General features: G+C 44.5%; 1 protein-coding gene across 2 annotated transcripts in view; it reads right to left on the minus strand.

Moving 5' to 3' along the window:
- The window catches only part of CFAP44 (cilia and flagella associated protein 44), a 72,545-nt gene that overhangs the window by 16,314 nt on the left and 41,217 nt on the right, over positions 1 to 15,014 (minus strand). For both annotated transcript variants that reach the window (XM_030532951.1, XM_030532961.1), the window contains 10 exons: positions 13,387 to 13,608; positions 12,658 to 12,803; positions 11,232 to 11,502; positions 8,774 to 8,829; positions 8,102 to 8,264; positions 7,306 to 7,436; positions 5,927 to 6,120; positions 5,266 to 5,446; positions 3,762 to 3,939; positions 553 to 1,056 (listed from right to left, as the gene is read on the minus strand). In XM_030532951.1, the coding sequence (XP_030388811.1) occupies positions 553 to 1,056; positions 3,762 to 3,939; positions 5,266 to 5,446; positions 5,927 to 6,120; positions 7,306 to 7,436; positions 8,102 to 8,264; positions 8,774 to 8,829; positions 11,232 to 11,502; positions 12,658 to 12,803; positions 13,387 to 13,608 (2,046 nt within the window). The remainder of the gene's footprint in view (positions 1 to 552; positions 1,057 to 3,761; positions 3,940 to 5,265; positions 5,447 to 5,926; positions 6,121 to 7,305; positions 7,437 to 8,101; positions 8,265 to 8,773; positions 8,830 to 11,231; positions 11,503 to 12,657; positions 12,804 to 13,386; positions 13,609 to 15,014) is intronic.

Consider the following 15,014-nt stretch of genomic DNA (forward strand, 5'->3'; position numbering starts at 1 on the left):
AGCTACTTTGGCATTCAAGATAACAACATTAATCCCTGGGAATGTTTTTGATATGCATGGTGCAAATATAAGAATCACCAGAAATTCCACAGATGTTTCAATGCCTCCCATTATCCCCAATTAATCTCCAAAGAACTACCTGACTTTTCTAAGCTGGCCTGCACTTTCATGTAATCTCCTGCCTGCTGCAGCAGTAGACCCATGTTACTGACCTCCACCTCATCCACCCTCTTGCAGAATATCTGCCAACATCTTCCTTGGGCAGGTACAACAGTTTCAGCACCAGCATCTGCCAAAACTAGGTTAACCATGGGTTTTGTTTCAGAGACAAGGTAATACCCACAATGGTGTTCTAGTGCACTCTCTGAAGTTTAATACATCAGCTCCACAGTTTGTTCTAGTGGACTCTCCTGGACCTCCCGAAGGCAATGCAAAAGCGAAAAGCTGCCACGGCATTAGTGGGACAGATTTAAAGAGAGCTCTGGTGAATTGGATTTGTTTTTGGCATGGTAGGGGCAATCACCCTTGAGAAGTTCCCTTTTATTTTCCTACCCTCTTGATCAAGGTCTCCTGAAGATAAATGTTTCTGATCTTTTCCCGTTTTAAAATTTCCAGTTCCATCTCTGTTGGCTCTGCCTTTTCAATTTCAAAAACCTTTGGTTGCACTGGGGTGACTGAGGATACCATTCTCATTGATCTCACACTTGAGGCTCTTGATGTGGAATCTATTTCTTTTAGAGAAGGTGCATGAAGGAACTTTCCCCCAAAGACTGCAAATGACGCATTATCTTCCATCTGCTCAGAGAGCCTTTGCTTGTTCTCCTGCTCTTGTTTGAACTTCAAAAGAATATTATTGTCATACTGGAATTTTTTTTCTGGCATCTCCTCCGGGTGTAACTGAGGGATCGGAGGAATAGGGAGTTGTTCAGATGCATCCAAGGCTGATTGTATGGATTTCAGTTCTTGGACCAGGCAGATGATCTCTTCAATAATAGCCACCTTGAGGTCCCTAAGTGAGATGATCCATTTGTTCATGGTCAATTTCTTTTCATGGACCTGCAAAGAGGAGGAATTTTAGTGCAGATGAATTGAAGCTCAGCAGTTTCTACAGGTAGGAGAACACTTCAACCTCCCTGCCCACACTATAGCAGACCTTAAGGTGGCCATCCTGCAGCAAAAAAACTTCAGGACCAGACTTCAAAGAGAAACTGCTGAGCTTCAGTTCATCTGCAAATTTGACACCATCAACTCAGGATTAAACAAAGACTGTGAATGGCTTGCCAATTACAGAACCAGTTTCTCCTCTCTTGGTTTTCACACCTCAACTGCTAGAACAGGGCCTCATCCTCCCTGATTGAACTACCTCATTATCTCTAGCTTGCCTGCATAGATATACCTGCCCCTGGAAATTTCCACTACATGCATCTGACGAAGTGGGTATTCACCCACGAAAGCTCATGCTCCAAAATGTCTGCTAGTCTATAAGGTGCCACAGGACTCTTTGCTGCTTTTACAAAATCTTCCTGACACTGAAGCATAATAGATTCCAGGACTAAAACACAGGACTACAAGAGGCACCAAAGGGCCCAATCTGATTATAACCAAGATCTCTGGTGCCAAGGCAGGTTGATCCCAGGAGTGGCTGCCAAAATTTCTCTCTCTCTCTCTCTCTATCTATATTGCTTCGCTGAGGCAATAACAGCTTTGGACATTTTCAAAGTCAGAGCATCAGCACCAAATTAGAAGTCTTAGTTATTTTCAGAGACAATAGTGGTGTAGCACTAAATGAGATTCGGTAGGTACTAGAGCTATCTCAGTCTGGGCTGGGGAAGGCATTTCCAAGGTTTTTCTAGGACATCTCTGTTAGGGAACCCAGAAGAAGTGGTCAGGACCCAATAAAGGGAGTTTGAGGCCCTACTAGGAACCCCAGCCGGGAAACATAGACTGTTCTACTGATTTTGTCTGGAGGAATTCCCACACAAAGAATGCCAGAGCCTCAGCTGATTATCCTGGAGATCTGTGTATTGCTGACCTGGGTACTAATCTACATTGACAAGTGGCTTACCTCAGGAAATGGAGCTCAATCGTTGCCACTAAGCTATATTGACTCAGTTGGATCCATGTATCCTAAGCCATTTGAGTTGGGTACAAAACCACTTCAACACGCCAAGTACATTGTACACCAAGCCACTTAAAGCAAGTGGTTCACCAGTGTCAATTGTGCTGGATCCTCAGCACTAGACCTGGTCAACCCAGAAAGATCTAGAGATCTAACACCTCTTATACTGGTGCTTGACCACTTGAGACGTGGTAAACCAGCTAACAGGCTGAAATCTTAGCTCCAGACTTAGATGACCCAGATGGCAGAACATAAATGCGGTGTACAGTGGGCACCAGACTACATCGTCAAGTGGTTCACCAGGATCCATGATGCTGGATCCAAACCACTTTTTTTGGTTAACTGGGATAAATATATTGATGTCCATAGTGTTAGAACCTTGGTGCTCAACTAGGTTGACCTGAAATGACTTGAGATCCTCAGCGACATAATGATGAGGCCAGGATGTCAGCACTGAATTCAGTTGATCTGGAAGGATCCAGAAGCTGTGGCACTGCACCAATTATGTCTGAGCCTCAGTGATAAACTAAGTCAAACGAGGGGGGACCCAAGAACCTTGATGGTATACTGATAGTTCTGGAACCTTGGCTCCAATAGGACCCAGGGACTGCAGGATCATATTGACAGTCTGAGAACCTAAGTGCCAAATTAGCTCAACCTAGAGGAAGATATGGTCCTCGGCATCTGACACTCAGTGGGATAACATCAGGGAGATGGATGCCACTTAAGGAGGTCACAGAGCCACTTAGGGCTAGCAGACATATAAAGTTGATGCTGGACTTACACATTACCAGACTTATTCGACTGGGCCACCAGAGCCTCCCCCATCAGCAGGGGTATGTGAGGAAGCCCTCCTGTCCCTGTAGATCACTCAGACAATTCCCAGACCCGACTGGTACTGTTTTCTCTTGGTTCTTCTAACTTAAGAAACATGTTTTGACACACTGTCAGTCTCACTAATTAAAATGAACAAGTCCCAAAAGGGCAGAAGGAAAGAAACCAGTGAGGAAAGCCTTGAGGATACTGCATGTGCTCCATGCTCGCTGCACCTTCAGCAGTTAAAAGGAACTGAAGGACAGGTAGGGCCACTCCCCATTTTATAGCCTCAGAATTTTCCATGGGGATGGGAGGGGTGAACAGCTCTAATGGACAGTGCTTACTAGAAAGATTCCGCAGCTCCATGCCAGGAGGCACTAATCCCACAAATGTTAATATGCAGATGCCACATAAAGAAGACCTATTAATTTTCTGTTTTTATAATGGTGCAACATGGTGTGGGGGAGAGGTTAAGTCACTGAGTTTCTGGAGAAAATTTATTAACCTCTGCACGGTAGTGTTTTTGGAAGTATGCAAAAGACTGATGTTTCTATTAAAGGGCAGGGAAAAATCAATTCCCCTGCTTAATATATCTGCTTGGTCAATGAGGGCCATCTGAGGATTATCATAATAAGTATGGATTGATGTAACCTTGGGCTAGGTGAAAACACAAAAGCTTGGCAAAATAAGCACCAATGTGCAGTTAAAACTGACCACACATGGTCTGTCCTTAGCGGCCCTCCACCATATCACTTTCAAAACATTTTGCAATGGCTCATTTTCCAAAAAGGGAGCAGTCCCACTGCCAGTGAATCCATTTACATACCGCCACCTCTAACGACGTAAGCTGCATCTTCTTCTTCTCTGCGTTCATACGCATGTGCTCTGGGATCTTGTAGTTTGTTGCTGTCTTCAGTTTGAAATCCCCCATGTTTTCCTGAGCCTCTTTGATGTCCTGAACATCCTTGGGGTTCTCATAGTTGTCACTGGGTTTGCTCTTGTATCTGCCAAGCACCAAAACCAAACTGAAATTCTAAGACTGCCCAAATCTCCCACTTCTGTGCTTACCTTACATGTTGATAACTCCTGATTTGTGCAATAAGGCTTGGTAGGAGAGACAGGTGTCAGTGGAAGACTAAGCACTACTTAGAAGGAAATATCAGTTGTTTGGAAGAGTTTATCTATGAGAGTAGCAGGAATGTCGGAAAGTGATCCATACCTGGGGATGAATGTCTCCTTCAGTTTTGAAGAGAAAAACAAACATGCATCAGAAGATGTGATTTTTAAAAACTAAACAAATACATGATGTAGCTCTGCCATTAAGGACAGATTTGGATAAGACCCTTGAATGAGGCTCTGGGCTCAGAAAAGACCCTTGTACAGCAGTGAGCAGCAGATAGCATGCTATAAAGCTGATTTCAGCTGACAAAACACCCAACAAAGAGGAGATGGCACCAACCAGCTGTAGCGCCTCCCCTGATTCAATACCTCAAGCCATGTTAAGACCCAAGGAAAGGGCAGGGGCAGGAGAGGGGATAAGAGTTACATGACTAATTCAACTAATGTGCATAGCACGTGCTGCTGACTTTCCCAGAGAGACGGTTGGCAAAGTTCTGCTTGGCTACAGCATAGAGTACAGGGCCTAATCATACAGTTCTTATCCAGTCAAATTCTCATTGACTTCAAGGATTTGCAACTCACTGCACTATCTTTCTGCCTTCATTGCTGGCTCCATTCATATCAGTAAGCTATACATTAAGTTTGAAGAGATTCCTGTTTTCCATGCATTTTGAGAGACTTTCTTGGCATTTTCCATTTTAAGAGTGGAGCCAGCAGGGAAAGGGAAGGGACTGTGTGACACGTACGTACACACATGCTAACATAATGTTTATGATGTTAGTGCAAGTGGCTCACCCACACTATCGCTCAAGGAGTTAATCAAGGACAGACCCTAGAAGTCTTGGTGGCCCCAAGCCAAGATGGAATTAGACACCTCCAGCAAGTACTCCCTTCTTCCTTTTCCCTCACCTCCCCATCTGATTGAGCAACCTATCTGGCCACTGATTGTGTCCTTTAGCCTCCACATTGGCATTGCTTTAAAAGAGGAGCTGTGGCAGCCAGCACAAAAAATTCTAAGGTTCACTTGAGATTCAAGGGCATCTGCTGTCCACAACTGACATTTGGAGCTAATTCGTTTTTAAATTGCCCCCTTAGAACAATAAGGAATTATACAAAAACATAAACAGTGGCATATAAGAGCTAAGTACAATTATTTGACCACAGAAAAAGGCAGGCCAATGGAAAAATGCAGTTTGTGATTCAGGACTTACAGTTCATCCCACTCCTTCCTTCTTTGCATAATCTTAGCTTTGGCCTTGTCAGCTTTCTCCATAATTTTTCTAATTTGTTCAAGTCGGTTTCCACCAAAACGTCCTATAGCACCTTGCAGCTGGGGCCTTTTTTTCAGCTTGTCAGCTTCCATCTCCTCTTCACTAACTCGAGCAGCCTGACCTAAAAGGAGTGAAGTGGATGTGTAAGCATTAGGTGTTATGATGTGACCTAAAAGCAAGTCACAGGTACTGTAAGCCATACTGGGCCAGCACATCAGCTGCTATAAATCAGCATAGCCGCAATCAATGGTCCTTTGCTCATGCCATATTATCAATTAGTGAGAAAAACTATAATGCTGTGCAATTTTGTCTACCCTGTGGGTTGATGGGTTTTTGCCAACATTGGCTAGAATGTGGAAAATATCTGGTTCTAAATGGCACAGGGGAACTGTTGACTGAGAATGCAGAGTGGTGCCTGAAACAGAACATGAAGATAACTCTGTGACCACCTTCTGTTGCCAAGTTTCTTTGCTTAAAGGTGATGTGAGGTACTGCAGTCTCTTCCACTCAAGCTCAGGAAAATAAACAAAGTGAGATAAAGAATGGAAAGCACATTATGGTAAACAGAATGGCAGCATTTAGGCCTTTGCATATGTCTTACTTGTCTCTTTCTGGCTTTCTCGCCTTTGCTCTGCTTCTTTTCCTAATTTGCTTGTCCTCCTTTTTCCTGTTTGACTTTGTTTTCTGGCTCTGTAGTACCTCTCAGATATTGCCAGGAGCCTATATGTGGAGATTTGATGATTACTTCCTATAGCATGAACGACCACTGTGTCAAATTCCAGTGTGTCCCGAAACCTAAGGAAATAAAATAGAGATAACATTCATTATCGTCTGATTTCTGCAGTAGCAGTCTATGACGTATTTTCCTTCTAGCCCATATTGCTGCCCCAAAAGGCTTAAACAATGTATTATACTAATTAAACGTATTATACAACCATAGTATTTGCAAACATAAAACAACAGGTATCAGTGCCATGATAGAAGTACCTTCCACTGACGTCATGAAGTCTAGAAATGGAGCCACTCAAGCGTGGGCATGTCAACAATACCCCATCAACCAAAATGGTGTCTAAGGCATCTGACAGATCTAGGTGAACTAGCATAGATAGTTGATCTTTGTCTACCACCAGAAAAATCACCTAGTAGAGCAATCTCTGTATCAAACTCAGGCCTAAAACTGGACTTGACAGGATCAAAGAGATCTGAGGAGTCCAGGAATCAACAGAACTGCATCACTGCGGCATTCTTCCCCACAAAGGGGAGATGAGGGAAGGGATAGTTTGCTGGTTTGAGCGTTGGCCTGCTAAACCCAGGGTTGTGAGCTCAATCCTTGAGGGGGCCATTTAGGGATCTGGAGGAGAGACAGTATTTGGTCCTGCTAGTGAAGGCAGGGGGCTGGACTCAATGGCCTTTCAAGGTCCCTTCCAGCTCTATCACAGAGGTATATCTCCATATTTTATTATAAAGGGAGATTCCCAATAGGGTTTTAATTGGTGAGATTCTCCACATCAGATGGTTTGACCACGACTCAATAAACCATCTGTTCTTAAGGAATGCTGGTACACTGCCTTCCCAAAGTGAAACAAGGACCATCTCTTCCATAGCAAGCTCAGTTTGTCCCCAGCTGCACTTCACCACACCTGAAGGACATGGGTTCACTGCACAGCTTATTCCTCAGAGTTCCACCAGCACTTCTAGAACCCCAGCAAATGTCACTGGCTGAAAATCAAGAAGAGCTGTTTCCCCAAAACCTGGCTCTGATGCCATGGAGGTGGATAGCACAGTGCTGATTTAGTAATAGCCTGATGTGCATATCAGTGCTTGCCTAACTTGTGTATGGTTCAGACCAAACAAGAATATAGTCACAAACAGGACATATATACACTTTAGTTCTATGAAGAAAATGTTTCTTAAGGCAGATGGATCTTAGTTAATGAAACATCTCAAGATGGAGGAGGGTGAAAGAAAGCTAGTCCTTACCGACTCTGCAATTTCTGCAGTCCAATGTGGTGCTTCTCCTGATCCCAAGCCAACTCCTTCTGCACTAGCTGGATTCTCTGTGCTGTCTGCCTATCCATCTCCTCACGAATTCTTTGGTCCATCTCGAATTCCTGCAGATAGATGGGAAACTGTGTCATAGCATGCTGAATGCTAGGCTATGATAGTAGCAGTGGTTAGATTTAAGACATATTTTTGTTCAGACATAGGAGTTGATGACATCGACCCAATGGCTCATTCCAACAGCTGTTCACCGCAGTGCAAAGAGCCGCATTCTTCCAAAACTCTTCTCTAGTGTCACCCAGCACTAGGTGTGAGTTGGAGCTCCTAGCATATTAAAATATATACACACACACCCCTTCTTCCAATCCATCTAAAATTGAAAATCAATGAACTCCAATGCCTCTCATTAGCAGGAATGAAATACAGTGGGCAAGGGCGAACCAAGGCAAATCAGTACTAGCTTTACCACTTTCACTCACTTCAGTGTGCTCCTCGATCATATTTCCATTCCCTTCACTGTAGCCTTTAAAGAGTGACTGGAAATCAGCAGCATTGCTGCTTGGTCTATAGGTCTTACAGGTACTTCTGAGGCACTAACTTCTGCAGCACACTCAGAAATGCCTGTGCCATGAGGAAGCAGTTTATTTAAGGAGCTGGAGTGGGAAGAGGGGGAAAATGGGTTGGTGATATTTTGATTCTACCACACTGGACACAGCTCATTTTAAAGTAGCAGCCTAATCCAAGGATAAAGGACTTATACACCAATTTGATGTACCTCTCTGTGTAGCTGCATGTGCTTTGGCAGCTCCATGTTCCTTTGAAGCAGGTGGTGAAACTCATGCCTAAGGATGATCAGCTCTTGCCTCTTTTTCTTTTTTTTGTCCTCTGCTGCCTTCATTATCTGGTCATATTCCTTTTTTTGCCTGGCATTCTCAATACTGGAAATGCAAGAAAAAGGAAGCAGCATTATCTGGATAGTGGAGGGGTAGAGAGAGAGGAGACAATAGTGTAGCCTTCTAGCCAGGAACAAACACAGGTCAAAATTCTGCCCTCACTGACACTTGTGCAGCTCCTCTGGAATCAATGGGGCTGAAGAAAAGCAGAATGAAACAGACTGTAAGCTTCTGGGTGAAGGGATTATCATTTATTACATGTTTGCACAGTGCCTAGCAGCGGGGATCTCTGGTTTAGTAGGCCTCTACGGACTATCAGAACATATATGTTAAATAATAATGTCAGAACATCATGTTACAAAAACAGGTGGATGAGATGGATGTTTGCATAAAGGCTGCACAGGCATCGAAGGCCCCATGTGTCTTGAGACAATGGCCCAACTTTGGAGTGAGCTACTGCCTTCTTTTAGAAGGCAAAACAGCTGAGCCACCTGAACTGGAGGCAGGGCTCCCAGCAAGCGCAGCCGTTCTCGCTTTCATCAAGCACGCCTTACCTGTAGGCACTGGGATCCTCAATATCTTCTGCAGTTTTTTCCTTTTCAAGATCTCTCTGTGAAGCAAAAATATAGCTTTTGCATAAACAAGGAATGACACTCAACGGCTCATGAGGCAGTTCCACAAGTTAAGGGAGAACCTCACACTGCTCCTCACAAGTCAAGTGATGTTTGTAAAGCCAGATGAAACCTTCATGATGAATGACACCACAGAGTCACTAAATATCAGGTTCTAATGGTTCCCCCAGGCAAAAAAGAGGCAAATGCAACACTTACCAATGAATATAGGGGCCAAACTGATCCATGATGTAACTCAATTAACTTCAGTGGATTGAGTTTGGCCCACTATGAATCCCATTTATGTTTAAAGGTAGCGACAGAATTTGAAAACTCTTCCATGGGACTAAAACTAGAATAGACACTCCCTGAAGAGTTACTTTGATAAGAAATAGCACTTTTAAGATGGACATAAAGCAATGCTGTCAACCTACGCTATGGAAATGATGTTATAAAGATCATTAGAGCCCTGCAAATCCACAGGTATCTGCTTTATATCCATGGACCATTTCTGCGGACAGTAATGCGGATGCGGATACAAATTTTGTATCCGTGCAGGCATTTGGCGGTAACAGCCAGGCGGGCAGCTATGAGGAACCACAGCATGGATCCTCCACCTCTCCTGGACATCCAGTGTCCCTTCGCCCCAGGCCTCCCCGCCCAGGGCAGGTGGAGGATCCACCACGGCTCCCCACAGCTGCCTGCCCGGCTCTTTTCATGGCCAGGCTACGGCTCCAAGCTGAGCTGGGGAGAGCCGTGTTGGCAGCTGTGGGGCACCCAGGTCCCTCCACCTGCTTAGGCAGAGGGACTGGGGGGCAGGGACACTGGGCAGGAGAAACTGGAGGGCAGGGACACTGAGCAGAGAGGCTGGGATATTTGGCAGTGGGGCTGGAGGGCAGGGACACAGGCCGGGGTTTGCTCGGACTCCCCGCCCAGAGCAGGTGGAGGGTCTGCCACAGCTCAGCACTGCTGCCCACTTGGCTCTTATCATGGCCGGCCTGCGGCTCCAAGCCGTCCCCTTGCCTAGAGTTGGGTCAGGGAGAGCCGCACTGCCAGCTGTGGGGAACCTGGGTCCCTCCATCTTCCCTGGAACACTGGGTGGGAGGCTGCCCTGGGTGCCACGGTGCAGCAGTGGGGGGGTCTGAGCAGCCCCTGGCTGTGTCCCCGCCCCAAAGGCTCCCCACCTGGCCAAGGGCAGGTGAGGGTCTGCAACTCTGTGAAGGCTCCCCACAGCTGCCCACGCGGCTCTCCTCATACGGCTCCAGGAGCGGGATGCCTCAGAACTTCAGCCTGGCCCTCAGTGTAGAGCCCTACAAATCAACAGATATCTGCAGCTATCAGAAGATAATTTTTGAGCATAGTGGATCGGATGAAGATATACATTTGTGTATCTGCACAGGGCTCTAGAGATCATCAGATTTTTACAAAAATATTTTAAAGTGCAATCTACTCAAAAAATGATTTTGTCAAGACAGCACTTTTTTATTGAACAGACTTCTCTTTCTTTTGGAGTCAGATCTGGTTACTTCAGTGACTCATTAAGCTTTTACTGAGTTTTACTCCTGTTACCCTGTAAAACCAATACAGTTAAGAGTGTTAGCAGAGGTGTATTCCTTCTAGTGCATCATCAATAGAATTGTTTGCTAAATTCCAATCAGTTTAATCTGTGAAAACTCAATAAAGGTAAAGGTGCAGCACGGGGGTTTTAGAGTCCCTAATTTGGCTTGCAGAATCTTTAATACTGGTGTTGATGTATGAGAATGAAAGAGCCCAGCTTAACTCGCAGTTCTCATGGGATGTTTGCAGGTTAGGTAAATTTAAAAAAAAAATTCCTTCTTTACTTACAAGTTGAGCAACTGTGGTACAGAAGCCACTGATAAAAAATAAACATAGTGCCTTTATGCTGCCATATTTTAAGTCTCTATTCAGACTAGAAATGCACTTTAATAAAAAGAAGCACAGAATAGAGAGAAAACCTGCCAGATCTTTGTTGTTCTCAACATACAAACATATGAAGTGATGATTAGCTAAGGGAGGCCATGTACATCAACAGAATAAACAGACCTTACACTTTTAGAGGGAAGGAAAAAAGCACTGAGAGGAGAAAGAGAAGGAGAATTACAGACATAAAGACTATTATTACATTAGCAGACATTTTGCATGGGCTCATATTCGCAAATTGCTTTGAAAATCCTCAGTTTTTGCCATGAATGACCCACAATGCAAAAGGACTGAGTGTTTTTTGCACAGAAGTAGTAACAGGCCCGCATTGCTTAGCACTAGAGCGTACTCTGGTATTCATAGATTTGGACATGTCCTGGAGAATGAACTGTAATGCTTTTACCTATGCACCAGAACACAATACAGAAGAATTAGGGAATGTGTTCATTCAGTAACTCACTCTTGGAGAGGGCACTTTGGCTTTTAGCTCTCTTTGAATGTCCTCTGGAGATAGGATATTGAAGGTAAAGATGTTGCTATCTGCTCCACAGGTAACCAGGAATCGGTCATCATAACTAGAGTATATCGCCTGGATTTGGCCATAATCATTGTCATGCATGTTGAAGGACCAGTATCCATTCATCATGTCTGCTGACAGGTCTTTATCCTGGAGAGGATAAACTCGCACTGCTCCATCCTTCATCCCACAGAACATCAACAGCTTGCTGGTGCTGTAAAGTGAACAAAAGTTAAACAATTCCATGTACTGATCTAGAACAGTTAATGTTGCAACAGCAAAGAACCAGTGACACTTGTGAACAAAAGCTAAATTAACACAATGGGTGAAATTCACCCAAGTATGAAAGGCTCGAGCAAGGTTCTCTCACCCATACAACTTATGCCCTGCACAAGAAATGAAGGCTGTTGGCAAACTAAGTGACTGTACAAGGGTATCCATGCACCTCCTATACATCATGGAACTGGCTTCAGAATTGGGTCATGGGGTAGCAGAAAAAATCAACATGGAGTGGATAAGGTATGAGCTGTGGAGGGTTTTGGATCTGGATTTGCATGGCTCCAATGGGCTCCAACACCCACACAACAGGTGCAGATTGGTTGTGACCCACAGACTGGATTAGCAGCTAAAGAGGGGTTGAACGGCTGCCACACAGCCTGGTTCGGGATTGGGAGGTGACTTTCACCTCCCCATACTCCACCCAATAGCAGGAGAGAAGAAGACAGGTGTAAATTACAGTTTTTATAACCTAAAATGGCTTCCTTGGGGTCAGATCAGGCCTAGTCTCATGGGTTGGGGAGCACAAGGAGCTCTCCACTCCACCTGTGCAGTCCACATAATGTCCAGTTCAAGCTGCTGGCCTGGCACAATGAAAGTGTGGGGATTGCTCCCTCCATACTCTCCCGGGGAGCAAAGAGCACCCTAAAAAGGGTGAGCAATGGAAGGAGGTAAGGCCTTGACTCCATCCCCCTACCCACTGGCCAAGCAAGCACCGAGGTAGTGGACTGCACCTCCCGAAGGAAGTAGCAACATCCCAGGGCTTTCGCTGGGGAGAACTTCCCAATCCATGGTTGTGTCTTAAAGGCACAATTGAGCTTTGAGTGCTCAAAAAAGTAGACATTTTCAACATGAACATTTTTTAAAAGAAAAAATAATGTATTTTACACAGCTGTACTGACAAATCCTACCAATCAGGAATCCTAAAGCTGGTAACCAACTAACTCTAGGTACCAGGGAAAGAGCAGAACTCTTTGTGAACTCTTGCACATGGATACTCATCCACACAAGGAAAGAAACAGAGGAATATACCATCATATCTCCTGATTCCAGTTAATCAGTTTAGTAAGTCATAGTGCATAAGCTCTTTTACCAGAAAGAGATCCTTTGGATTGGGTTGTCATCTGTGTTCTCCATAGGAATCACCTCAAAGGGCTCATCTTGCCTGCTTTCAGGGGATATTTGGTGCTGAATCGAGGAGAATGCACAGTGGTAGAGATACCCAGAGTCATAGCCACTCTAAAGAAGAGAAGGGCCATGAAGAAGACACGAGGAAAGGATGCTGATGTAGGCACCCACGAAAATACAGTTTCATGAACAACTGCTTTTTTCTTAAAATTTCTTTTTAAAAATGAATCCATTGCAAGTGAAAGAAGCCAGACTAAAAACCCCTGGAAACGCTGTTTATTTGCAGAATAAGTCCACCATTATCAGTGGAGTTACAAGCATTTGCCATCTCTCTCTGTCCCATCAATGTGCCTCAGTCATGACCACAAGGGACCACCATCTACTAGTGGGGAAAGGACTATCTTGGCCTCTCTGGGGAGACCACCAAAAAGAGTGCCATTTGTTGTGAACTGGAATGACACTGTAAAACCATTTCACAAAGACCACTTAGCATTCACATCAAGCACTTGGTCTTCTCTGAGAATCTGGATATCTTCAAGCATGGGGCACACATGAGCTTGTGTCCTAGAGGCAAAAGGTTTTTATTCCAAATACCAGTTCTCTACGCCACCTAATCCCCAAGTCCATGAATCTTATTGTCTCTACATTTAACAATCCTTTTCTCAAATTAAAAATGAAAGAATATTTAATTTACCAAAGAGAGCCAGAATTTCCCTGGTGCTGAATAAAACCCGCAGACAATGGGGCTGGGCTCCTGTGGGACGTAGATGGGTGGCAGTGGCTCCTCTTTCTTAGGTTCTGCCTCTGGCTCTTCTTCTATCTCAAGTCCCATATCCTGCTGTTTCTTTATCCACTCCAACTTTGCCTTCTCCTCTTCCTGTTTCTTTTTCTCTCTGCGCTCAATCTCCTCTTCCCTCTGTTACAGAAAGCAGTGAAAAATGAGTCATGAAACCAATGCACCATTGACTGAAAGGCTCTCATGATAAAAAATACTAGAAATTAGGGAAGTATTCCTCACAATTAAACAGAGGTCAGGCCTGTCTACACAACTCTACAGTGCAGACTATAGGTGTGCGAAATGCAGCACGCACTAAAATGTTGTGCTACAATTGCCCATATATGCCCTGCTAGCACAAACTAAAAGGTACATGTTTCTAGTTAAGAGTCCTATTTGAAATGGGACTGCATTAACACAAACTAGCTACCTTTTAGTTCAATCTAGCAGGGACTACATGGAGTAGTTACAGCACAACACTTCGATGCAGTCAGCAATTCAGACTCCCGTAGTACGCACTGCAGGGCCTTTGTAGACAAGCCCCATCATACCTCATTTGAAGCTGCAGTGGGAATCCTCTCATTCCCGCCTCCTCTTATATTCTGCCTCCAAGGACTAATGAAACAGCAAGCACTCTCCACCAGAGACATGCTAAATGCAGCTTTTCCCAAGCCAATCAAGCCTTATGTGAGCCAGACAGTTTGCTTGACAGCAATGGGAGGTTCTCTATCAACTCACGGACTGGATGCACTACTTCTGCAGCGTTCCCGAACTCTGTCCTTCACTTACCCAAAAGTAAAAGGGACCATGCTGGAGACCTGAATTCAGATTCCCATGTGGCATTGTTTGTGCTCAAACATAAGTTTAAAGTGAAAAATAAAATGTTTGTAATGACCTTCCTTCTGAACACTGAATTGAAGAGTACTGCCCTGGCCAATTTATACAATCTTTAACATCTTCATTTTATTAAAACGTATCTTAGCATAAATAAGTGTCAAATATCATGCCATCTTTTCCCAGGGAAATATTAGCTTTGTAAGTTAGCCAAAGACATCTCTTCTTCCTGAGTACTGAATTCCTCCTGGTCACTGTGGATGCTGGGGCTTTGCCAGATCTTTAACAAAACATCAAAATAATAGTTACAAATCTTTGAAAAGATGGTTGAAAGTGGAAGTGCCACCACTCACGAGAGGCAGCTGTGATGTGGCAGATTGAGTACTGACGCTGAGAGTCAGGTAATCAGTGTTCTAATCCTCACCCTGCCACTGAGCTGCTTTTTCAGTTTCCTAAAATACCCACTGGTGAAAGTGTGTGTAACTTCAGTGCTATCTAAGGTGTTGCCCATGTTTATACCAGCAGTGAATTTGGCCTCACATGTCTTCAAAGGAGCAAGTCCTCACTGAGGAATGCATAAATGTAATCCTGATTGTGACAGGATGGATCACAGAAACCCCCCTGGGAACTGCCAACTGCTGTACCAAGACTACTTCTGCCCTTGCTTTACCTGCCAGCCTGGGATTCCAGCATCCTCTGTCCTGTTGAGCCAG

The sequence above is a fragment of the Gopherus evgoodei genome, chromosome 1 (genome assembly GCF_007399415.2).
Source record: "Gopherus evgoodei ecotype Sinaloan lineage chromosome 1, rGopEvg1_v1.p, whole genome shotgun sequence".
Classification (NCBI taxonomy): Eukaryota; Metazoa; Chordata; order Testudines; family Testudinidae; genus Gopherus; species Gopherus evgoodei.